Here is a 25,026-nt window from a genome sequence, read left to right on the forward strand (position 1 = left end):
ACACACACACCACACACACCATTTTGCAAAGAGAAGGCATCTGTGAGCTTCGGGCCATGAGCGTGCCAGGTCCATCCACCGTGGTTGCAGCTGACCAGCTGCACACAGGCGCACTCTCCGCCCGCTCGTGCGCCCCGACGGAAGCGGAAGATTGAGGGATGTTTTTCTGAGCCTTCTAGATAATCCTGCAAATTGCTTTTCCCCCCCTTCGCCCTCCCTTTTCCAAATCTCTCTCTCTCCCTTGGCCCGTCTGCAATGATCTAAGACGAGAGGAAGCGAGACCAAGCCAAGAACAGCCTCTCTTTTTTTTGTCACGGGAAGGCGTCCGAGTCTCTGCCCCGAGGATGCCCACCTCCAACCCTCTGGCAGATGAATTTTGGGTTGAAGGCTCTCGAAGGGATTCCACCCTCCAAGATTTCTACCTCATGGGCCCAGAGCTGGGCAGGTAAGTCTGGGCTTTAGATTTCCATTATTATTATTATTATTATTATTATTATTATTATTATTATTATTATTTTGATGTGCATGGCTCTCGACGAAGTCCCACGGATGGTCCCTGCCCCAAAGGCCTTACAGTCTAGCATTCAACACAGGGCGGGGGGGAATCGAAGGAGGGGAAGGAGACAGAAGGAGAAGTGAATAAGAGGAAATATTTCAGCTGCAGGTTTTGTGCCGAACTGGAGCGACGGGGCGCCGCCCCACGGGCAAATATTCGTCCACACGCATTCAGCTTTCTTTCCTTTTTTTTTTTTTTTTTTAAAAAGTAATACATGAGGTTTCTATTTGTGGGGAGATTTAAGGAATAACAACACCCGGGAAAGATTCTAACACCTGATCGCTCAGGCAGGGGTCGTACAATTAAAAAAAAGCTCTGCTATTTGGATTTCTGATGAAAGTTCTGGCTATCAACTTTGTCTTTGAGCTCTCGGTGGTAGAAGAGGCCGCTCCAACCAGCTCTGTGTCATTATTCACCAAGGTAAATGCTGCTACTTAGTGTTCAGCGCCCCACAACATGCTGCTGTCCATATGTGCTGGACTACACGTGTGTTGGGTGGATTTTGCCTGAGATCCCAATGATATAGGGCAGGATAGAAATGTTTTAATAAATAAATAAACTCCCAGCCATCTCCCAGTGTGGCGTAGCGGCTAAGGTGTTGGACTGGGGGTCGGGAGATCCGGGTTCGAGTCCCCGCTTGGCCACGGAAGCCCACTGGGTGACTTTGGGCCGGTCACAGACTGTCAGCCCAACCCACCTCGCAGGGTTGTTGTAGTGAGGATAGAAATGGAGGAAGATTATGTACTTGGGTTCCTTGGAGGAAAAAAGGCGGGATATAAATGTAATAAATAAATACATCTCCATCCAACGTGGGTGCAAACACACACCGGTTTACATTACGTGACTCTCTGTGCGCATGCACGCCACCATCTGCGCATCAATGCTAAGGTAGTGTGCGAAGCTTGGGTTTTGCGCCCTGCAGAGCCGCTGAGGTCAATTTTCATACTGCTGGTAGGGGATCACAGAAAGACGCCCCCCCCTCTCTTTTTAGCATTTATTTAAGCCCCCCCCCCCAAATTAAGACATTTCTTGGATCTTTTTAAATGGTTTCAGGACAAGCTATTGCTGGGTAAAAGAATATCAGCACACAACAGTCAGAATGAAAACTTCACCAATATGTGGTACGGAGTTGTGGTGGCATTTGAGTGAAATACAGGGGTGTACAGAGTTTGTTAAATCTGTTCCGTTTATGTTTTGCGGGTTGTCAGTTGTGTTCCATTCTAGCATCCGCTCCTTGCTAGAACTGGGATTTCTCAACAGAATTTCGTTCAAGTTGCACTATGCGGCACCGTTTTGCTATTTTATTGTTTTACTCTGTACAGCACCATGTACATTGATGGTGCTATATAAATAATAATAATAATAATAATAATAATAATAATAATAATAATAATAACAACCTCGCCAATGCACAACCCCGCCAATGCGCAACCCCGCCAATGCGCAACCCCGCCAATGCGCAATCTCGCCAATGCACAATCTCGTCAATATGCATGTGCACAAGTGTGCGAATCCACCTTAATGCAGATTAGCACATTTGCAGGAGTGCACATGTGCGCATTGGCGCTCATGCACAAGAGCACTAAGGTGAATTACCGCAAATCCTCCACCAAAGTGGGGGGGAAATAGTGTGCAAAATAGTGTGCCAGTACCGCTGGACCTGGTCGGACAGCCACGACACCCCTAATTCTCAATACAGGCAGTGAAATTTTGGGGTGCATGCCAGCCTTTCTGGTAGTCTTTCTCCATTATGTCTTGACCTCCCCCATTTTCCCAGAGTTTCTCCCGCCGATGTTCAACCATCTTCATTTAAAGCTGATTTATGGCGGTTTTAATTTTCCTAATTCCTCAAAACTGACCAGCCTTTATTGGTAGCTGAAGGCCAGAGAAATAACTGAAATAAAATGTGCAGCCAGGTCTCCTGTTGCCGTTTTTATAACTCCCCAAGCCCTAGTAAATTTCAGTAAAAGCAAGATGGTCCTGATATGTGGTGCTGGTAGAAACATGTTCCTCACAGGGATTGTCTTAGGTTACCGTTTCAATGCTCTGTACTGTTATTTGAGTAACGGAGACAACATGCATAGGATCAAACTGTTCACCGCTTTTCTTCCTGGAAACATAGAGATGAGACTGTACTCCTAAGCAATTCTGTGCAGGGGCCCTTTGCCTGTGGAAGCTGCCTCTCTCTGAGCCTTAGTGTTCCCTAGCTCTAAAAGAGGACACCATGACACAATGTCAGTGCTGGCTTCAGATTTTTTTGACGGACATTGGGCAAGATACCCCCAATGGGTCCTCTCCCTCAGCGAGTCTACCCAGTAGAGACTTGGGCTCCCTCTCCAAGCCCCCACCCTCTGGAGGTTAGCAGGGAGAGAAATCTCAACTGTTATCTCCAACCAGTGGTTGGAGATAACATCAGCAGTGGAGGCTGGCAGCTCCAATTTTGGTGAGGTTGAGAATCCACTCTGGGTTTTCATTGAGAACCAGTCAGAACGCTAAAGGAACTATCTAAAGCCCTGGAGTTACTTTGGAGATTGGGTTCAGAACCTTGAATAGCTCCTTTAGAGTTCGGGCTGGTTCCAACTGAAACCCAGAGTTGATTCACAGCCCCACCATAATCGAAGCAACCGGTGAGTCTTGCTTATATGCGAGCAGAATGCTGGATCAGATGGACCCTTGGTCTGATCCAGCATGGCTTTTATGCTCTTTTGCGTTTCCCAATTCTTTTCTTTCCTTTGCATTCCACCTTTCCTCCAGGAAATGGCAGTCAAAGGCAGCTAAGAACAATCAAAGCCGATATATCTAAAAATGAAATGAACACTGAAACGATCCTGAAGCAAATACGTTGAATCCATTGCGTTCTTGCCGCCATTCTCCCTGGCTGAGATTGCTCCTCACCCTCTTCTTCATCATTGCTTCCGCTTGCTTCCATAGGAGGCCGAGAGCCAGGGAGCAAGTAGTGAGAAGCGGCGCTTGCTACTCCTCAGCACCACAATTGTCTGAGTTAGAGCGAGAGGCAGGTGAACAAGCAGATTGCAATGGTGAAAAGGGGGAGCATCTAGCTATCAATCTTCCTTGTGGAGCATTTGTCTGAAAACGGCAGGCAGCCTAGAAGTATCCCTAAGGGCTCCCACGATTCTCCCACGATTCTCATCTTCACCCATTTTATCCTCGCCACAACAACCCTGCGAGGGAGGATAGGCTGAGAACCAGGGAATGGCTCAACGTCACCCACGGAGCTTCGTGGCCAAGTGGGGATTCGAACCCAGGTCTTCCCCCACCCCAGCCCAATGTTCTCATCAGTACACAATATCAGCTCCCATTCCATGCAGTTCTCGGCCCACGTACCACCTCGTACTTCTGTGGCGAGGGCAAAAACCGCACATGCGCCAGTTTAACACAGGACAGAGTGAGGCAAACAGAAAAAATCAAGGGGGTGCATCCTATCCTTATTTGCTTACTACGAGTATATCTTGTCTTTCTCCCAAAATGGCGCTCGAGGGATGATCATTTCAGCCCTGCTGAGGACTCTTGATGGCTCCGTGCTGCGCGGCTTTCTTTTCTTGCTACCCAAACTTTAACTCAACTCATCCCCGACTTAGCAAGACCTGGGTCTGATGCTTCATATCTTGTCATTCTGCTCCGGATTCTCAATCTGGCCCTGCTATGCCTTGCAGCACGAAGAGAGGGGTAGCCCATTGCCCTTGAGAGCTGTGGATCCCAGAAGCTGATCTCAAGAGAGTTTCTCATGTCGGCGTCTGCTGATCAGGATGTAATCCCCCCGAAAACACACATTTGCCGATTTACCTGGCAGCGAGTGAGGCAAACGGGAGGGACGGACGAGGGAGTGTATGGGTCAGAGCGGCACGCTGCCTTTCGGTCTTCCAAAGCTGCTTAAAGGTTTAAAGCTCTTTAGCATTCTGGTTTTAATTAAAATGGTTTTACCAAAGGCGAGGCAGAACCACACTTGGGCAGAGAGGAGGGGAGAGAAGTCTTCCGTCCCACAGGGCATGGTGATTCCAGAGGCTAGTGGAGCCCCCACCCACCCCGGTTGGCCTATGCCAGGGGCGGGCAGACTTCATGCGGCAAGGAAGGATTCAGAGGAATCCACAATGGATTCCAACGAGATCAAATTTCCATGAATCCAAACTTCAGATTCCGTGGCGGACCAACTCCTTCCGAATCACAGGCGCCCGCAAAATTGCAGACCGGTTTTTCACTTCTGGGGGAGACCTGCACTCATTTGCATTAGCGCTAATGTGCACTTGCGCATGAACTAATGAGTATGAGCGCTAAGACACACCTGCGCACTAATAAATTCAATTAGCACTAAGGCGCACTTGCGCACGAATTAATTTGTATTAGCACTAAGGCACACCTGCGCACTAATAATTTCAATTAGCACTAAGGCACACTTGTGCACTAATTAATTTGTACTAGCACTAAGGAGCACTTGCACACTAATAATTTCAATTAGCACTGAGGCGTACTTGCGCACTAATTAATTTGGATTAGCACTAAGGTGCACTTGTACACTAATAATTGCAATTAGCACTAAGGCGCACTTGGGCACTAATTAATTTGTATTAGCACTAAGGAGCACTTGCACACTAATAATTTAAATTAGCACTGAGGCGCACTTGCACACTAATTTGTATTAGCACTAACGCACACTTGCACACTAATAATTTCAATTAGCACTAAGGCGTACTTGCGCACTAATTAATTTGGATTAGCACTAAGGTGCACTTGTACACTAATAATTGCAATTAGCACTAAGGCGCACTTGCGCACACAAAAATTCACCACAGCATTCATTTCATTTCATTTATTCCATTTCTAGTCCACCCCATAGCCCAAGCTATCTCTGGGGCAGTGAGGGGGGGAGGTATTTCACAAGAATGATAAACCATTGAAACACGTGATACAAAGCAGAAAAAAGGAACGCATTTTTCATAAAACGATGTAAACAGAGAGACGGCATATATCTAAAAACAATTTGCTAAAGCATCAGCCAAAGATGATCCAAGAACTAAGTTAAAACTCATTTTATGCTGCCAGATTCCTGAGAGAAGAGGGTAGTTTTAACCTGGGCTGAAAAGATAACAGTGTTGGCTCCAGGCAGGCCTCATCAGGGAGATCATTCCATCATTGGGGGCCACCACAGAAAAGGCCTCTCCCTTGTTGCCATCCTCCGAGCTCCCAGGGTGGGCCTTCAATACTGAGAATTTGAGTAAGGCAGCTCCCTACAAAAGGCAAATTTATTTATTTATTTATTTATTATTTAAAACATTTGTATCCCACCTTATACCACTACGATCTCAGGGCAGCGTACAGATATAGGGGCAAGCTATTAACTGGGACATGTGAAATATATGATTTCACCATTATCTAGGTTTGTTTGTTACTGATTGATTATTGATTAATTGATTAACACCAATTACAAAATCAATCTGGACAAGTGTATGAAATCATCTCGTCTTTATCTCGTTTGTTTAGGGGTGCCACGTCGGTGGTATTCAGCTGCGAGGAGAAAGGGACTCAGGTCCAGTATGCAGCCAAAATATTGAAGAAGACGGTGAGTTGGAAACCAATTTCTCTCCTTAAAAACAAAAGGAGAGAGATTACATAGGTGGGCTGCTGGCTGTAACGCTGGACACAAGCCAATCTTGTGATGCAGCTGCAAAAAAGGCAAATGCAATTTTAGATCAACAGAAGTATAGTTTTTGAATCACGGGAAGTAACGCTTCGACTCTATTCTGCACTGGTTACACATCACCTCAAATGCCGCGTCCAGTTTTGGACACCACACCTTAAGTAGAATCATAGAATCATAGAACAGCAGAGTTGGAAGGGGCCTATAAGGCCATCCAGTCCAACCCCCTGCTCAATGCAGGAATCCACCCTAAAGCATCCCTGACAGATGGGTTGTCCAGCTGCCTCTTGAAGGCCTCTAGGGTGGGAGAGCCCACAACCTCCCTAGGTCACTAGTTCCATTGTCGTACTGCTCTAACAGTCAGGAAGCTTTTCCTGATGTCCATCCGGAATCTGGCTTCCTGTAACTTGAGCCCGTTATTCTGTGTCCTGCACTCTGGGATGATTCAGATAAATCGGAACAGGTTCAGGGAAGGGTAGCAAAGGTGATCAAGGGACAAGAAATGGAGTCCTTTGAGGAAAGATTGAAGGAACCGGGTATGTGTAGCTTTGAAGACTGATGGGGGGGGGGGGTATGACAACAATTTTCAATTACCTAGGGGGTTGTCACACAGAAGAGGGCTGCAACCTGTTCTCTCTCACTCAATTTGTTTATTTATTTATTTATTTATTTATTACATTTCTATACCGCCCAATAGCCGAAGCTCTCTGGGCGGTTCAAAAAAATTAAAACCACAATAAAACAACCAACAGGTTAAAAGCACAATTACAGAATACAGTATAAAAAGCACAACCAGGATAAAACTATGCAGCAAAATTGATATAAGATTAAAATACAGAGTTAAAACAGTAAAATTTAAATTTAAGTTAAAATTAAGTGTTAAAATACTGAGTGAATAAAAAGGTCTTCAGCTGGCGACGAAAGCAGTACAGTGTAGGTGCCAGGCGGACCTCTCTGGGGAGCTCGTTCCACAACCAGGGTGCCACAGCGGAGAAAGCCCTCCTCCTAGTAGCCACCTGCCTCACTTCCTTGGGCAGGAGCTCACGGAGAAGGGCTCCTGTAGATGATCTTAAGGTCCAGCCAGGTACATATGGGAGGAGGCGTTCCTTCAGATAACCTGGCCCCAAACCGTTTAGGGCTTTAAATGTCAATACCAGCACTTTGAATTGGGCCCGGACCTGGACTGGCAGCCAATGAAGCTGGAAAAGGACTGGCGTAATGTGATCTCGCCAGCCAGTCCCTGTTAGTAAATGGGCTGCACTGTTTTGTACCAGCTGAAGAACTGTAGGACATGAAATAATGGGCTGGAGTTATAGGAAGGCAGGTTTCAGTTGAACGTAGGATGGCCGTCACAGGGAAATCCACCCCTCTGGGGGCTCATCGGATTTCCCCGGATCATTTGCAAACCAAGCTATGGGCTTTTGGGAACTTAATGGTTTTTGTTTGTCTGTTTGTTTCCTAAAGTGATCATTTGCTATTTGCACGAATCATGTAAATTGTGCAAATTTGTGTGATTTTGTGCAAATTTGCGCAAATTTGCGTAATTTGCAAAAAATGTGCAAATTGTGCCAATTCACGCAATTTGCCCCCCCCCAAAAAAATTATGCAGTTTTTAAAAGCAAATAATATGAATAATGATTAACAGAAATTCTCTCACCTGGCCTCATCCATCACGTACCAAGTCAGGCCATCTGATGGAAAACGGAATGGAGTCTGGCAGGCTCAGCCAATGGAAGTTCGCCGAGCTCCAAACTACAACCAGACTCCTCCGACCTCTGTAGTTGAACATCAGGAAAAACTTCTTAATGGTCTGAGTAGTCGGACAATGGAACCAACTGCCTATGTAGTGGGATATCTGTTCCTAGAGATAATCAAGCAGAGGACAGCTGTCTGTCTGGAATCTTTAAACAGGATTTCTGGACTGAGCAGGGGGCTGGACTGAGTGGATACTATGGCCATATTCTATGATACACAAGGGTGCAGCCAGAATCTGGGATCTACTCCCTAGCCCACAACGGGTGTAGTGCTGCACAAGTCAAATTGAGACTTGTACATTGGGATGTCCGGATTTTGTGAAATTCGTCCAGTGTGTGTGGTGCGTGGATTGTCTGGTGTCATGAATTCCGGAGTCTGCTCACAAACAGCTTTGGGGTGGGTGCAGAAAAATGCACCAAAAAAAAATTATGAGAAGGGTTTGCCACCATTTGTGGGGGTTCAGAAGAGGGCAACGAGGATGATCAGGGGTCTGGAAACAAAGCCCTAGGAGAAGAGACTGAAAGAACTGGGCAGGTTTAGCCTGGAGAAGAGAAGATTGAGGGGAGACAGGATAGCACTCTTCAAAGACTTAAAAGGTTGTCACACAGAGGAGGGCCAGGATCCCTTCTCGATCCTCCCAGAGTGCAGCACACGGAATAACGGGCTCAAGTTAAAGGAAGCCAGATTCCGGCTGGGCATCAGGAAAAACTTCCTGACTGTTCGAGCAGTATGACAAAACATCAGGAAAAACCTCCTGACTGTTCGAGCAGTACGACAATGGAACCAATGACCTAGGGAGGTGGTGGGCTCTCCCACCCTAGAGGCCTTCAATATATAGCTGGACAGCCATCCGTCAGAAATGCTTTAAGGTGGATTCTTGCCCTGAGCAGGGGAAGTTGGACTGGATGGTCTTAGAGGCTCCTTCCAACTCTACTACTCTAGGATTCTATATAATTTTTGTTACAGGTAACATTTAGCGCCTCATCCCCCACCCCATCCAACTTCCCCCCACATATGTTTTCCGGAATGGCCCGTGCCTCCGCAGAAACTTGCATATTTTCTAATGAATAAATTGGCGTAAATTTTGAGAACGGGGGGGGGGGGGGGGAAGATCTGAAAGTCCACGGTCTCTGTGCCAGGCTGCAGTAGGTTACTTGTTTCTGCCTGTCACTGGCTTCCCCGAGCATCTGTCCTCGTACCCCACCAAAAATGGCATTCGAGTCATGAATTCACTCTCACGGCATAGCCTACTTCGCAGGGTAGTTGTATGGATCAAACGGAGGGGGAACCACATACCAGGGCCTACAATACCTTCCCCTTCACCCTTGGAGGGTCGAACCTGAGGCCTTCCACATTCAAAGCAAGGGCTCTAACCACTGAGCTACCTTCCCCCACTCACCTATTGAGGAGAAGCAGCAGTGTTTTAGTTGGCGACAATGAACTAAAACCAGGGGTCCTTTTCTTTCCATTTTCAGATTGACAAGAAAATCGTCAGAACTGAAATCGGTGTTCTGCTGAGGCTCTCGCACCCTAATATTGTAAGTAACGACAATCCACGTAGTATTAAAGAGGGGTCAGTCCTGCTGGGAATCAAATTTGGCTTGATGGCCTGAGGCCTAGTACTGTTGACACCAGGGATAAGACTTTTTATATATATATATATTTATTTTAATTTACAATATTTATATCTCGCTCCCCGTTCAGAATTTCGGAGTGGTGGACAAAACAAAATAGAATAAAAACAGAATAAGACCACATTAAAAGTGCATTTTTTAAAAGAAACAAAGTGCAAAATAAACTGTGGCTGGTCATTAAGGGAAGTCTTCCTGGAACAATGATATTTTTGGGAGCGCCAGAAGGAATACATAGTTGGCGCCTGCCTGACCTCCAGAGGCAGGGAATTCCGTAAGAGGGGGGCCACCACATTTAAGGCTCTGCTGCTGGTGGACTCCGATCGGATGATAGGTCTATGTGGGACCACCAGGAGCAGGCCCTCGGATGACCTCAATGACCGGGCTGATTGATAGGGAAGAAGGCGCTCTCTCAGGTATCCTGGTCTTGAGTTTTTTAGGGCTTTCTACACCAGTACTAGAACCTTAAGCCCAGCCTGGTAGCAAATAGGCAACCAATGCAGTTTCCTCCACAAAGGAATTACATGCTGGAAAGGGGCAGCTCCAGACAGCAGCCGAGCTGCAGCGCTCTATGCTAGCTCGCACTTCCGAAGCACTTTGTCCTGGCCTCGTGGGAGGGGACGGCCATTGGAAGAGATTCTCCGTAGGGCTGTGCATCGCTTTGGGCTGGACTCTTGAATCCGAGCGAACCCGAATATGGAGGCACCTGGAGGCATAGCAGATTGGGTCTGGACCCTTGAATCTGAGCAAACCCAAATATGGGGGCACCCCGAGGCATAGCAGATTGGGTCCGAAGTGCCTTGGGCCAATTCGGGGCAGTGGAGGGGCGCTCCCCCTGCCCGCCCATGTGGGAAAGCCAGCAGAAGGACGGCTATGAGACTCTTGGATTCCCCCCATTCACTCACTCACTCCTCCCCTGCTCACGCCCTTGAACCCGGAGCCGCTGTCCTCTAGGCTGCAGTTCCAGCCTGCCTGAGCATCCCATTTGCGGCAGCCATCCACCCCTCCCCGGAGCCTTCCTTGTGCACGCCAATGGCGTTTCTGAAAAGCACAAAGTTACGTTCGCACCTTTGCTCTTGCATGAATGGGGCCTTTACGGCCACCACTGAGGTCGCTGGGGGAACTAGATCATTTCTGGAGCCTCCGTTGTGCACAACAATGGAGTCTCCGGACAGAGGGTGGTCATCGATTTCTGCTTTCTTGGCACTGGATGCTCAGGTCACGTAGACACAAAGGCTCTGTCTTAGGTCAGCACTGCCGGCCACTGAATTCTGCACCCTGTCCCCAACGCCGTCCACATCTGCTGAGACTCGCGGCTGCCGGATGCCGGATAATCCCCCCATGAAGCTCTCTTTCTAATCCCTAATAGGTTGCTTTTAAGCCGAGAAGCGTGGCGACGTGAATCAGTTCCCCGCGGACTGGTTTTACAGGGCACGTTAGAGAGGGTTGCGAGATCAGACCCTTCTAGAAATTGCATGCCAAAGGAGGTGTACCTTTAAATACATGCACGCGCGCGCACACACGCACACGCAAAACCCCAGAGATGTTAGGCTTAAGTTCTGCGGCAGGGATTACGAGGGGTGGTTGCATAGGTGTGCACAGCACATTTCATTAGGGCGTGCACGAGGGGTGTTCTTTTTAAAGGCAAACATTTATTGAATACTCATTCATAAAGGACATTGATTTTATTCGTTTGTTTATTCAACACTGTAGACACTGATGCCCTACTGCTGGCAGAGAGGAGCAACCGTGTTCTCTTGAGGAAGCCGTTCTTCAGTGGGGTGGCAGGAGAGCCATCGGAGGGCTGTTCCCGCTATGTCTGTATCCCCGCTCTAGATCCCTACTCAATGGCCCCTTCATAGAATCATAGAATAGTAGAGTTGGAAGGGGCCTACAAGGCCATCGAGTCCAACCCCCTGCTCAATGCAGGAATCCACCCTAAAGCATCCCTGACAGAGGGTTGTCCAGCTGCCTCTTGAAGGCCTCCAGTGTGGGAGAGCCCACAACCTCCCTAGGTAACTGATTCCATTGTCGTACTGCTCTAACAGTCAGGAAGTTTTTCCTGAAGTCCAGCTGGAATCTGGCTTCCTTTAACTTGAGCCTGTCATTCGATGCTTATTGATAAGCACCTCAATTCAGTGCTTATTGCTTGAGACATTAGGTTGTGCCTGGGCACACCCAGCACACCCCTTGTGCACGCCTATGGGTGATTAAGGGTGGAGGAACTGAAGCAGAGCAGGGTTCTGTCCCAGGTGCTGGGCTCAGCAACATGGGGTTCAAACACTCAGGGGTCTACAGGTGCTGGGCCCAAGACTGAGTTCTGGCAAGGGAAGCAAAGGAAAGGAAATCAAAGTTCAGGCTCCAACAGGGTCCAGTCAAGCAAACCAGAGGTCACCGTGTGTGTGATTACATTTATCTCCCGACTCCTTTTGTCCTATTGCAAGGAACTCAAAGGGGCTTACATGGTCCTCTTCCTCTCCATTTTACCTTCACAACAATCCTGTGAGGTAGGGTAGACTGAGAGTCAGGGACCAGCCGAAAGCCACCTGGTGAGTTTCATGGCCAAGTGGGGGACTCGAACCCAGATCTCCCGAGTAACCACTACACCACACTGGCTCTGATAAGATGACATCCAGGCAATGCCGACATCTCCACTGCACTAAATTTAGCTAATTTAGCTAATCACTACTCGGGGATAACATCAGCAGTGGAGGTTGGTGTCCCCAATTTTGGTGGGGCTGTGAATCCATTCTGGGTTTCAGTCAGAATCAGCCAGAACACTCTAAGAGCTGTCCAAAATGCTCAACCCATCCCCAAGGTAGGTTCATCACCTTGGATAGCTTCTTTAGAGTTTTGGCTGGTTCTGACGAAAACCCGGAATGGATTCACAGCCCCACTGAAATCGGAGCCACCAGCCTCCTCTGAGCGTCAGGGATATCCCATAGCATGCCACTCACCCTCCCATTTACACTGACCGTTTGTTAATGTCACTGAAGCAGGTCAATAGTTTCAAGAAGTGTGTACATCAGTGACTATTAAAGACTCTTCCAGTACAAAGTTTATCCATCAGTGAAACAGGTCAATAGTTTCAAGAAGTGTGTACATCAGTGACTATTAAAGACTCTTCCAGTACAAAGTTTATCCATCAGTGAAACAGGTCAATAGTTTCAAGAAGTGTATACATCAGTGACTATTAAAGGCTGTTCCAGTACAAAGTTTATCCATCAGTGAAACAGGTCAATAGTTTCAAGGAGTGTGTACATCAGTGACTATTGAAGACTGTCCCAGTACAAAGTTTATCCATCAATGGAGCAGGTCAATAGTTTCAAGAAGTGTATACATCAGTGACTATTAAAGACTGTCCCAGTACAAAGTTTATCCGTCTCATAACCTCCTCCCCAAAAGAAGCAACAACTGGACGTTGCCAAAAACCTGTGTTTAAAAGAAGCATTGGTTCCATTGCATTGCCAGGAATTAGCAGCATTAGACAGTCCTTTATTAAAGAGACGTTGTGGCCTCCGATAGACACGAAACCAATTTTTTTGTTGAATTACACTCGGCCTAAGATGTATAGATGCGACAGGCAGGCACCAAAATGGCGATCCGCTGATCAGGTCTTTTGTAGTGACGCATTGAGCTCTGCTTAGATTTGCTCAGTTTTCGCTTTACCACGCTGCCGGGAGAGAGCCGTTTCATTAAAAGAAGACCTTGTTGAAAGATATGGGAGAGGAAGAGCTTCTTTCGGGAAAGTGTACTCTCACACATTTCAGCCTTCGATTCCAATCTGTTACTGAGCCCATTGCTTGCACTAACAAGCAATAGTTTCAAGGTTTTCAAATAAAACAAAATAGGATAGGAAACAAAAGAATCAGGAATGTTTTCACACCTGACCCAAGCTTTGCTGCAGTTCCATTTTAAAAAGAAGAAGAAAAGGAGGAGGGTTTCATGTCATTATTTACCCCCGCGATTTCCACCGCTGCCTTCCCCTGCCAGCGTCGGGCTCATAGGAAGCGATAATAGGATTGTAAACTTTTGAAGTTAATAAGAAAAAGATCACACCGCCACGTCTTAGAAGAAAGCGATAAGGCACCTGACGGTGTTGCGTACGCTGCAGGGTGTCACAGCCCGTCACCCAGGCTGCCGGAGCTGTGATTAAAGTGCTGTGAAATCCAAAGTGTCACTAAAATCTTAAGGAAGTGTGACATTTTCTGCAAATAATCATAATAACCAAAACAACAACAATAATAATAATAGGACCTCTCCATATATTTCGCCTTTCCGTTCCGAAAAGCTCATTTCACTCCAGATCGGTTGCGTGGCTGTATAGCAGCGTTTCAAGGTTTTCAAATAAAACAAATGGTTTGGACTACAACTCCCATCATTCACTAGGGCTTCAGGTTGGGGAACGCAGCTAAATTGCCCTATCTTTTTCTTTTTCTTCCAAAGCCAGAAATCCCTCGATAACCTGGGCACGGTTTATTCCGTTTGTTGCTAAACGTCTGACTTTAGCAACAACTAGGTTTTGCTTTTTTAAAAAACTCAAAAAAAAAAGCAAAATTGATGTTGTATGTCACCTTGATGGCTTGTAAGCAAATCAGGGAGTTTATGGATATTAAGAATAACTAGCTTCACTCACGCAGAACCATCTGTAACGCTAGTAATTTATTGCTCAGGGTCAAACTTCCCCGACTTTTCTGCAGACTTACCTGAGCACATCCAATTTGAGCTCCGAATGCCATGTTGATTTGTTATAATTCCTCAGAATCAGGTGCACTGAGGAATGTTGCTGAATCCCAGAGTTTGGACGATACAGTGGTTTTGAATTTTCCACTACACAGGGATGGTTTTTGTGTGTGTCATTGTATATAATAGGGATGTCCAGATTTTATTAAATCGCCTCCATTTGTGTTCCACGGATTATCCGTTGTTTTTCGTTCCATCGTGCTCACGTGGATGGCATCAGGGTTTTTTAGCCATCAGATTCAGGAGAATTTCATTCCAACTGAACTCACACACAGTAGCGCTGCTGCACTCATGCTCTGCTGTGAATTTTTTTTGCATTACACAAATGCAACGTTTCGCAAATTCCTCCCAAAGGTATTTTTAAAAAATGGTCCGCAAGTCTGCAACATGGAAAAAGCCGGACTGCTGCAGAAACCACAGGTTGGATTCATAAAAACCCAAACGCATTTGAATCTTTTGCAGATTGGCGCAGTGGAGGGGTGTGAGCAGGAGAGACTTTTTTCCAGCATGGCATCATTTGCCAGATTCCCAGGGTAATTGTTGGACATTCTGCTCTGGGAAGCGAAAGAAGGGATAACAAAACTTTCAAGTTTTGACGTGGTTTGTGATAGTTTAGCACAGAGCAGGGATGTCGAACCATTTTAAAACAAATTCCATTTCAGAGAACATTTCAGGGGCTGCATCCCAGTGGGTGGGGCTGAAAGCAAAATGGGAGGGGCCGAAAACAAATTTTAGCTTAAAGCAATCGGTGCCACTGATGCGACCCTTAGTAGATGCGTTTCAGTATTTTAGGATGGGGGAAAAAAACTGTACAAAATCTGGGAAGCCACCAAATAATTGGTAGTTGGTAGAAAGGGGTGTGGCCAATAAAAGGGGGTGTGGCTAATGGTGGAACCCTGGTTGGATGGACGGATTTGGGCCCCAAATGGCCTGAGGTTGACTTGCAGGCCTGCTGTGGCGCAGAGAATGTTAAAGTTAAAGGATGCCAGATTCCAGCTGGACATCAGGAAAAACTTCCTGACTGTTAGAGCAGTACGACAATGGAATCAGTTACCTAGGGAGGTTGTGGGCTTTCCCACACTAGAGGCCTTCAAGAGGCAGCTGGACAACCCTCTGTCAGGGATGCTTTAGGGTGGATTCCTGCATTGAGCAGTGGGTTGGACTCGATGGCCTTGTAGACCCCTTCCAACTCTGCTGTTCTATGATTCTATGAATGAGGGAAAGAATCAATCACAGATTCGATTCTTCTTTCCTTTTCTTTGATGGGGTTCCCCCTTCATGCTAGCAGTTTAAACGGTCACCCTTCTTAGCAAGACGGTTCCCCTTTCTTATGCAAAGCTGAAATTTGCCATTTCAGCTGGCAGGAGATCTTTGCTTAAAGCCCAACGCGTTTGTTTTTCAGGAATGAATCAATGCAGTCAGAAATAAGCCCCACTGAGTTCAATGGAGCTTACTCCCAGGTAACTCTGCTAGCGTTGCAGTCGTGGTGATCCTTATAAATGGGGTGCTGCATTATGCAGTACACATACGCAATGTCACAATGACCTCCTGCACATCAACGTTTTACCACTACAGCGCTGCGCACGTGCGCAGCACGAAACCCACATTGGGAATCCCCACCTGTCATTGTTCTCCTTGTTTTCTTTTTCTCATTTGTGGATAAGTTTGGCCCAAAGTTATACCTTCTTCCCTCTCCTCTTTTCCCCCACCCCGCTTTTTCTGTTTTAAGATCAAACTCAAAGAGATCTTCGAGACCCCCACGGAGATTGCCCTCATCCTGGAGCTGGTGACAGGTGGTGAGCTCTTTGACAGGTAACCAGCAAGAGGTCTGTGTTTAAATGGCAGACTCTTAATAAAAGGTGACAAATGGAGCAAAAGACAGGAGGAGGAGGGGGGAGGAAGTTAATTTGTGTCAGAGCTGCTGCGAAGGAAGGGTGTGTCTTGGGATGGCTCGTTTCTCGCGGCCATGCTCAGACATCACTGCCGAATTCTGTGTGAGATACATCCCTCACCTCCCCCCAAAATATTATTATCATCATTATTATTATTATTATTATTATTATTATTATTATTATTATTATTAATTTGTATCCTGCCTTTTGCCCAATGCTGGGGCTCAAGGCGGCTTTACAAAATTAAAACATACGGGCCGTTAAAACCTATAAATAGAGATATCCAAAAGTTAAAAAATATATTAAATGCATTCCAATATTGAAATACATAAACATTTAAATACATAACGGAGGTCCAGACTATTCACCAAAGGCCTGCTGGAAAAGGAAAGGTTTCGCCTGCCTACGGAAGTATAGCAGGGAGGGAGACAGTCTGGCCTCCAAAGGAAGGGAGTTCCGGAGCCTCGGGGCAGCCACCGAGAAAGGCCCTCTCCAGCGTTCCCACCAGGCGTGCCTGTGATGGTGGTGGGACCGAGAGAAGGGCCTCCCCTGAAGACCTCAGAGGATGAGCTTGTAAGGGAGAATACGGTCTTTCACATAACCTGGACCCGAGCCAAATATCTGTCGGTCCTCTCAACAGGAAGGAGACGGCGGCGTGTATTACTTAAAAGGAAATTCACTGTACGGATTTCTGCGCTCTCCTTTTTTCCGCAGGATCGTCGAGCGAGGTTTCTACAGCGAGCGGGACGCAGCACATGTAGTCAAACAGATCCTAGATGCCGTCTGTGTAAGTCGCCGCTTTGCCGTTTGGTATTTGAGTTTCCGTACCCGGCTCCGAGGCCTCGTCTTTTGGCCCGCATCTATTCGGGGGGCTTCTTTTAATTAATTAAGACCTTTATTCATTATGTTCCTAGAACCGGCCAATAGCAGAAACTCTCTGGCCGGTTCACAAAATGAAACTTAAAACCACGAAATGCAGCCATTTCAATCCCAGTTTTTTCACCCCCAAAACAGCAAGGATGTCTTGATCACAGGTGTGTCCATGGGGTGTGCCGGGTGTGTCCAGGCACACCCTAAAATCTCAAGCAAGAAGCATCTGCTCAATTGGCAATGGCCCTCCCACAGTCAGATAAGTCAAATGCCATAGCAGGGCTACAGTGTTTAATAAATAAATGAATAAAAAATGTCCTTTATGATTGAGTATTCAACAAATGTTCACCTTTAAAAAACTATATTCCTGGGTGCACACCCTAATGAAATGTGCTGTCCACGCCTGATGAGAAACAAAAAACTTTACAAATCATTAAAACACGGCATACAAAACAAATACATTTAAAACACAAAAAAGACACAACAGTAGAAGACACCGTAACAATTAAAAAATCACCACCCTCTTCAGCAACAGACCAGCTTAATATCGAAGGACTCTCGGCAGAAGGGAGCAGAGAGAGAGAATGTAGCTTCCCTCAGCAGGGAGTTCCACAGCCTCGGAGCGGCCACTGGGAAGGCCCTGTCTCATATCTCCACCAGCCGTGCTTCTGATGGCGGTGGGACCCATAGAAATGCCTCCCCTGAAGACCTGAAAACCTGGGCAGCCTTGTACGGCTGCAGGCGTTCTTTCGGGGAGGGAGTTCGACTTACGGGATCCTAAATTCTGCAATCCCTCTAAAGTTCCGTTGCTGCAGCCGGGATGAATTATGTAAATTCTTGCAGACACATCAAATTGCTTGACTTTATGCTGGTCCTTCACATACATGAGAGAACGGCGCTCTCCTGCCTTCCTGGTGTGTGGGGGTTTGTGTACTTCTCTCTCTCTCTCTCTCTTTCTTTTCATCAGCTGTCACTACCTTTTAAAGCTCCCTGTCCCCAATCTGTAAAACCGGCAAGCTGTGAAATTAAGAATGGCACCAGCAGCTCCCTAGGCCGGTAACGCAATTTGCAAGGCATCTGCTGTTTGTTTGGGTGAGAGGAGCAGGTGAAAGGAGGTGGCTTGGGACTCCAAGCTGCCCCGGAAAGGAAGGTGAGCAGAGAGAGGGTTTCTGCAGAGGGGCGAGAGAAGGCAGCCTTGCGAGGGTTAATCGTTGGTATTGCCCCCCCCCCTTTGCTCCCGAGGGAAAAGTGTGGGCGACTGACCAACTAGCTCCAAGCTGCCTCCAGCACCAGAGATCAGCTGACCTGGAGAGAGATCAGCTGACGCTGCAGGCCATATAAAACCTGGGCACAGACATTCACAAGGATGTCTGTACCCAGGAAGGAAGGAAGGAAGGAAGGAAGGAAGGAAGGAAATGTGCAAAGGAGAGAGAGAGAGAGAAGGAGGGAAGAAGGAAGGAAGGAAATGTGCAAAGGAGAAAGAAAGAAAGAAAGAAAGAAAGAAAGAAAGAAAGAAAGAGGAAAGAAGGAAGGAAATATATGAAGAAGAAAGAAAGAGAAAAGGAAGGAAGGAAATGTACAAAGGAGAGAGAGAGAGAAGAAGAAGGGAGGAAGGGAATGTGCAAAGGAGAAAGAAAGAAAGAAAGAAAGAAAGAAAGAGGAAAGAAGGAAGGAAATGTACAAAGGAGAAAGAAAGAAAGAGAAAAGGAAGGAAGGAAGGAAGGAAGGAAGGAAGGAAGGAAGGAAATGTACAAAGAGGAAAGAAAGAAAGAAAGAAAGAAAGAAAGAAAGAAAGAAAGAAGGCAAGAGCTCACACATTTTCTTTGCCCATGAGCTGATTTGCGCAAATTTGCAGCTGGGAATAAAAACAAAAAATGAGGTTTGCTCAAAATCGCAGCCACACATGGCACAATTTGCGTAAAAGTGCCGGCGTAAAAGGATCGTTCACGCCTGCAATTTTGCGCACATTGCTCTCTTTATGGCTGCAAAGTTGCGCAAGTCGGGATTTCCATAAATGTTTCCCAGCTACGAAACTGCGCGAAGCAGGACTTGCACCAAAAAACAACCACAATCAGGGAACTGCAAGCTTGCCCGGCTTGGCACGGACCAAGCTCCACCCCCAAACCAGATTCCCTAAGTGTGGCTACGTGCCCTACTTTACAGAGGACTGTCCTCCATTTGAAGGGCTCACCAGTCCGATTCAGGTTTAAAGATAAAGGACTTGAAGAGGACTTGTTTTTCCATTTTCTGTGCTCTTTTTCTCCATTTGCAAAGTTTGGAGTGATCCTTTGGCAGTTCAAGAGCTTTAAGCTAAAAGATGCTGTGTTTGGGGCCACGCCCCTTTTGCCCCACCCATGCAAATTTTATGCAAATCTGGGCGTTCCTTTTCTGGAAATGCGTAAGTGTCCTCCCCTGTCCTGCATTAGCGTTCCACCGCAAACACAACTTTAGGAAACCCTGTCAGGTGTCCTTGCTGCACAGGCCTGCCCTGGGGTGGCTCCTTCGGGGACATCCCAGAATCCTTTGCAAAGCACGTGGTTTCCCTGCTAGCTATCCAAGGGCACGCAGAGGAGCCTCAGCAGACAGGTTAACGGGGAGAATTGCCCCTGGGAAATTGGAAGCTTAAATTGCAGCGGCGTGGTTTTGAGAGGAGGGCAGAGAGCCGTTTGCTGTGATTTCAATTACAGTAAGGACATAAAGGAGAGACACAGAGCGAGAGAGACAGAGAGGGTTTTTTTTAAAAAAAAAAATGCCAACATAAATATAAAAGCACCAATGCAGAGAGAATATTAGGTAGGTCACTCTTTCTGTGTATGCAAGGTCAGCGGGAGATGGTTTCCAAGGCAACTGAGGATTTTTATTTTTAAAAAAAGACAGCGAGAGAAACTCGTAAAGGAAAGTAGCCCATCGCTTGCTCTGCTCAGGACTAGGAGTTTGAGTCCGTCTTTCCGGGCAAGAGGAAAACACTGCCCCACGGTCAAGGATTAAGGTGACCCACAGCGGAGCTGAGATTTGAGGATCTCTCGAAGCATGGAGTGCAGTAAAAACACAGTTTGGCTTGCATCGATTTGAGTGGATTTGGCCAGCGCCCAAGCACTACATCTCTAGGTCTGAATTCTCTGCAGCATTAAAGAAAATCCATTTCCTGACCCGTTCGTGAGGGCTATGATTTTAGTGAAGTATCCTAAATCATTGAGCGCTCTCCATGGAATCAAGGCTGCTAGAATGAAGCAGAATTCCTTCCTATGTAGCTCAGTCCAGGTACAAATGAATCAGTTTGGCCATGAAGCATTCAGGGGTCTAACTGCAGGAGTCTAAGCTTAATGCAGTGTTAATATACTTAAGTTGTCCTGAGGCATTATTATTATTATTATTATTATTATTATTATTTACATTTACATTTACATTTATATACCACCCCATAGCCGAAGCTCTCCGGGCAGTTTACAAAAGTTAAAAACAGTGAACATTAAAAAGAAATATACAAAATTTAAAACCATAAAAAGCATAAAATGCAAACAAAAGCATTGCTTTTCCTCAATTATTTGATGCAGAAATAAAATAGCACTTAATATATCACTACATTACCCAGCAATGCCCTTCCTCCCAGCCAAGACCCAGCTATAAAAAAAATTCTAAAAATAAGTCATTGTCAAGAAAAGTCCTTTTAATAAGAAGTTTCCTCCTTACAACTTCTGCTTTAATTAGAAGCTTCCTCCTTACAACTTCTGCTTTAGTTAGAAGCTTCCTCCTTACAACTTCTGCTTTAATTAGAAGCTTCCTCCTTACAACTTCTGCTTTAATTAGAAGCTTCCTCCTTACAACTTCTGCTTTAATTAGAAGCTTCCTCCTTACAACTTCTGCTTTAGTTAGAAGCTTCCTTCTTAAAAACTTGTGCTTAGAATTGCTTCCTGTTCAACACAGTATTAGTGATGAATCGCCCTTTAATTCCTGGTCTGTGTGGATGAATGTGTAATTATCTCTCTTTTTTTGTTTGTTTGTTTTTAAACTTCCAAAATAGGGTTAATCCACATTTTAAGTAAGAAAAGAAAAAAGAGAGAGAAAATCAGTAATTAAATCAAAGCTTTCCCCCTCTCCCCTCCCTGATGAACAGGAACTAATTCAGGTGCAGTTCATGAATGATAACACAACCACCCTAGACAGGAAGCAATTAGAAGTAGAAGCTACAAAGAGGAAGCTATTTGCTAAAGGCACAGTAACCCTGAAAAGCCTCAGTACAATTTTGCTATTCCACCCTGGACAGGCTAACATGGCTATAGCATTTTAACTATTGAAATTGCCACAAATTAGGTCTGGGTAAAGCTATGAAGACAACAGAGAAAACTATTCAATGCAATGTCTGGATTTTCTGTAAAAAAAGGAGGGGAGGGAATGGATGAGAAATGGCAATTTTCACGTGCTTTTCTCTCGCTGTTTTCTTGCAGTACTTGCATGCGAACGGAGTGGTCCACCGTGACCTGAAACCTGAGAATCTCTTGTACGCAGATCTATCCCCAGACGCTCCTCTGAAAATCGGTATGGCTGGAAACTGTTTTCCTGATGGATGAGAAGAGCAAAGTTTCTCTTTCTTTGAAAGCACCCATCTCTGAACACCACCCTTTATGGCCCTCAGTAGAGGTGCTGGAGGGGCGACTTCTATTTTGGAGAAGTACTCATGGGCTGCGTTTTAGTGGTGGGTGGGGCCAAAGGCAAAGTGGGCGGAGCTAAAACACCAGCCTATTTTTAGCTTCAAGCTTGTACTATTAGAAACTAGGCCTTAGAGGATAGGAATTTCAAACTTTTAGAATGGAGAAAAACCAGGAAACTGCCTATGATTGGCGTGACCAGTGACAGGGGGCGTAGCCACCTGTGGAAATCTGGGAGGCTGAATTTGGCTTGTGAACCTGAGCTTCTACTTCCCTAGCTTACAGAATGAAGAAAAGAATCAATTTGAGGTTGGATGTTTCTTTCCTTTCCTTTGATGAGGTTCCTCCTTCATGCTAATAGTTTAAATGGTAACCCTTCTTTGCAAGATGGGTGATGCAAAGCTAACATTTGCCATTTCAGCTAGCTGGAGTCCTTTGGTTAAAGCCCATCTTGTTTTTAGAAGGTGAATCGATGTGGTGATCCTAATAAATTGGGTACTGCATTATGCACTGCTGTTCTTTACTTTATGTATATATAAACACAATGTCACAATGACCTCTCGCCCATCGGCATTTATGAATACAGCACTGTGCATCTGCGCAGCATGAAACAAACATCCAAAGTAAGACCCCCTGAGTTCAACAAAGCTTTCTGCCGGATAACTTTGCATAGTATTGTCGGAAGCCTTTATACACCAGTTGCTGGGGAACATGGGTGGGAGGGTGCTGTTGCTTCTTGTGGGTTCCTGGCCGATGGCTGGTTGACCGCTGTGTGAACAGAGTGCTGGACTAGACGGACCCTTGGTCTGATCCAGCATCAGGGCTCTTCTGATGTTCTTATGTAGTCATGGCAATCCTAATAAATTGGGTATTATATTATGCGCTGTGGCTCTTTACGTTGTGTATATCACAATGATCTCCTGCACATCAACATTTACCGCTGCAGAACTGCGCACGTGCGCAGCGCAAAACAAATACTGGGAATCCCCGGCTCTCGCTGTTCTTTCCTTATTGTGGTCGGGGGAAAGGATGAAGCCAGGAGAAGGCTGTGTAGCCATCTCAGGAGCCCCAGAGATCCAGATTGGGATGTGAAATCCAGGGGCACTGGATTTGGCCGCGGGGCTTGCACCCTGCCATATAAGATTGAAGAGAGATGGTCTCACACCCACCGCTTCTGTCTGTTTCATTCCAGGTGATTTTGGATTATCTAAGATTGTGGACGAGCAGGATACCATGAAGACGGTGTGTGGCACCCCGGGATACTGTGGTAAGGGGGTGAAAGAGCGATGTGGGGAAATACAGCCAGTTTAATTATAGCTTAAAGGGGACTTGGATGCAGGAGGGAGGGTCTGCAGCCCAACTCCTCTTGGGAGAGCCTGGTGCTGTAAAACTAAGCCAGATTGTTTTTAAATCATCTATGAGCAGTCAGTAACATTGATGAACCAGATGGTACCCTCGAGAGTTCTGGCTGGTTCCTCTTTCTGTGGGTCCGAGTCGGGACCTTCCCCCACCCACCCCGGAAGCAAAACTGATATCCTTAGGAATCCTCCATTGGGTTAGTATCCAATGCTCATCCTACTTGAAGTAGACCCATTGAAATGGGACTTAAGTTAGGTGCGTGTAACTGAAATCTCATTCATATCAAGTGGGCTGACTCTAAGTAGGATTAACACTGGATGGATATTATCCGAGTGGAGGATTCCTAAAGGAATCGTTTTCACTTCAGGGGTATTCCAGATTTGGGGAAGAATCCAATGCGGCGCTTACGCCCCGGCCGATTCTCTTACACCCCACCAATTCTGTGGCACAAGCGGAACCCCCTGCTTGCACAACAGCAATTCACTTCTGGGACAATCCTCTCTCTTCGGCCCTGGTTAGGCCTCATTTTGAGTATTGTGTCCAGTTCTGGGCTCCACAATTCAAGAAGGATGCAGACAAGCTGGAGCGGGTTCAGAGGAGGGCAACCAGGATGATCAGGGGTCTGGAAACAAAGTCCTATGAAGAGAGACTGAAAGAACTGGGCATGTTTAGCCTGGAGAAGAGAAGATTGAGGGGAGACATGATAGCACTCATCAAATACTTGAAAGGTTGTCACACAAAGGAGGGCCAGAATCTCTTCTTGATCTTCCCAGAGTGCAGGACACGGAATAATGGGCTGAAGTTAAAGGAAGCCAGATTCCGGCTGGGCATCAGGAAAAACCTCCTGACTGTTAGAGCAGTACGACAATGGAACCAGTTACCTAGGGAGGTTGTGGGCTGTCCCAAACAGGAGGCCTTCTAGAGGCAGCTGGACATCCATCGGTCAGGTTTGCTTTAGGGTGGATTCCTGCACTGAGCAGGGGGTTGGACTCGATGGTCTTAGAGGCCCCTTCCAACTCTACTATTCTATGATTCTAAGATTCTATGAATAGAAATGCTCGTTTCTGGAAGAAGGCCGGTTGGCGGACCACACCAACTTGCCTCCTTCCCAAATTTCTCTCAGCCTGAAGGCAGGTTTTCATTTCAGAGAAGTTCTCAGGGGCTGCATTCCAAGGATAGACAGGCCGGAAGTCAATAAACTGCACAAAAGCCAAGAATCCATCAAACAATCAGTGGTTGGGTTGGAGCCAAGAGAAAGAGCGTGCCGTCTGGGAAATCCTGATTGGGGCAGTTTTGGACCCAGGTCTGAACTTCTATTCTTCTGATCCATGCCTTGGATAGCTGTCTGACCTCACAAGCTAGCAGTGTGAAGCCATTTGGGCGGGCCACATCCCTCTCACCTGCCGAAAACCATGTTCCTCTCGCCTGTCCTGCTTCCAGGCCCTCCCGCTGCCATGCGAGATAAAAAATAAATAAATAAATATTGTAAATAAAAAAGAGGTCTGCCAAGTAATCCACAAGGCTTTATTCAGCAAATAAACATCTCTTCGCACCTGAAGAGAGTTAAACATTAGAAACTTTCCTCTAGGCTAGAACTTGGCTAACTAAGTGAGACCATTGTCCTTTCAACAAAAGGGAAGGTCTTTTCCATGAGTCCCTTTAACTTCAGGGAGGATTGCTCTGAAGAAGCCTTTGGCGAGAAGCTAGCTGAGCTGATCGCTTCTTGCCTTCTTTGAGCTCTGCCTGTGTGAATCTGCGGTGGACTCTGGGATCAGTCAACTCTGAAGTCCTTTCCTCCTCTGAGGATTGCGGAGTTCCCACAGACTCTTGAGTTGTTAGCGTTTTCCCTGATAAGGTCCGGTGAAGATTCATCCCTGGCTGCTGAAGTGCCTGGGAGAACATCCTCCCCTGCTTCCTGTGT

At 46.4% G+C, this 25,026-nt stretch overlaps 1 protein-coding gene across 1 annotated transcript in view; it reads left to right on the forward strand.

Moving 5' to 3' along the window:
• Positions 1–255: 255 nt before the first annotated feature.
• The window catches only part of LOC134412982 (calcium/calmodulin-dependent protein kinase type IV-like), a 32,197-nt gene continuing 7,426 nt past the window's right edge, over positions 256–25,026 (forward strand). Inside the window, exons 1-7 of the mRNA XM_063146996.1 lie at positions 256–445; positions 6,053–6,131; positions 9,440–9,502; positions 16,068–16,150; positions 16,945–17,017; positions 21,546–21,636; positions 22,939–23,013. Coding sequence (XP_063003066.1) covers positions 345–445; positions 6,053–6,131; positions 9,440–9,502; positions 16,068–16,150; positions 16,945–17,017; positions 21,546–21,636; positions 22,939–23,013 — 565 coding nt within the window. The 5' untranslated portion in view covers positions 256–344. The remainder of the gene's footprint in view (positions 446–6,052; positions 6,132–9,439; positions 9,503–16,067; positions 16,151–16,944; positions 17,018–21,545; positions 21,637–22,938; positions 23,014–25,026) is intronic.

Source organism: Elgaria multicarinata, chromosome 23 (assembly GCF_023053635.1).
Source record: "Elgaria multicarinata webbii isolate HBS135686 ecotype San Diego chromosome 23, rElgMul1.1.pri, whole genome shotgun sequence".
NCBI lineage: Eukaryota > Metazoa > Chordata > Lepidosauria > Squamata > Anguidae > Elgaria > Elgaria multicarinata.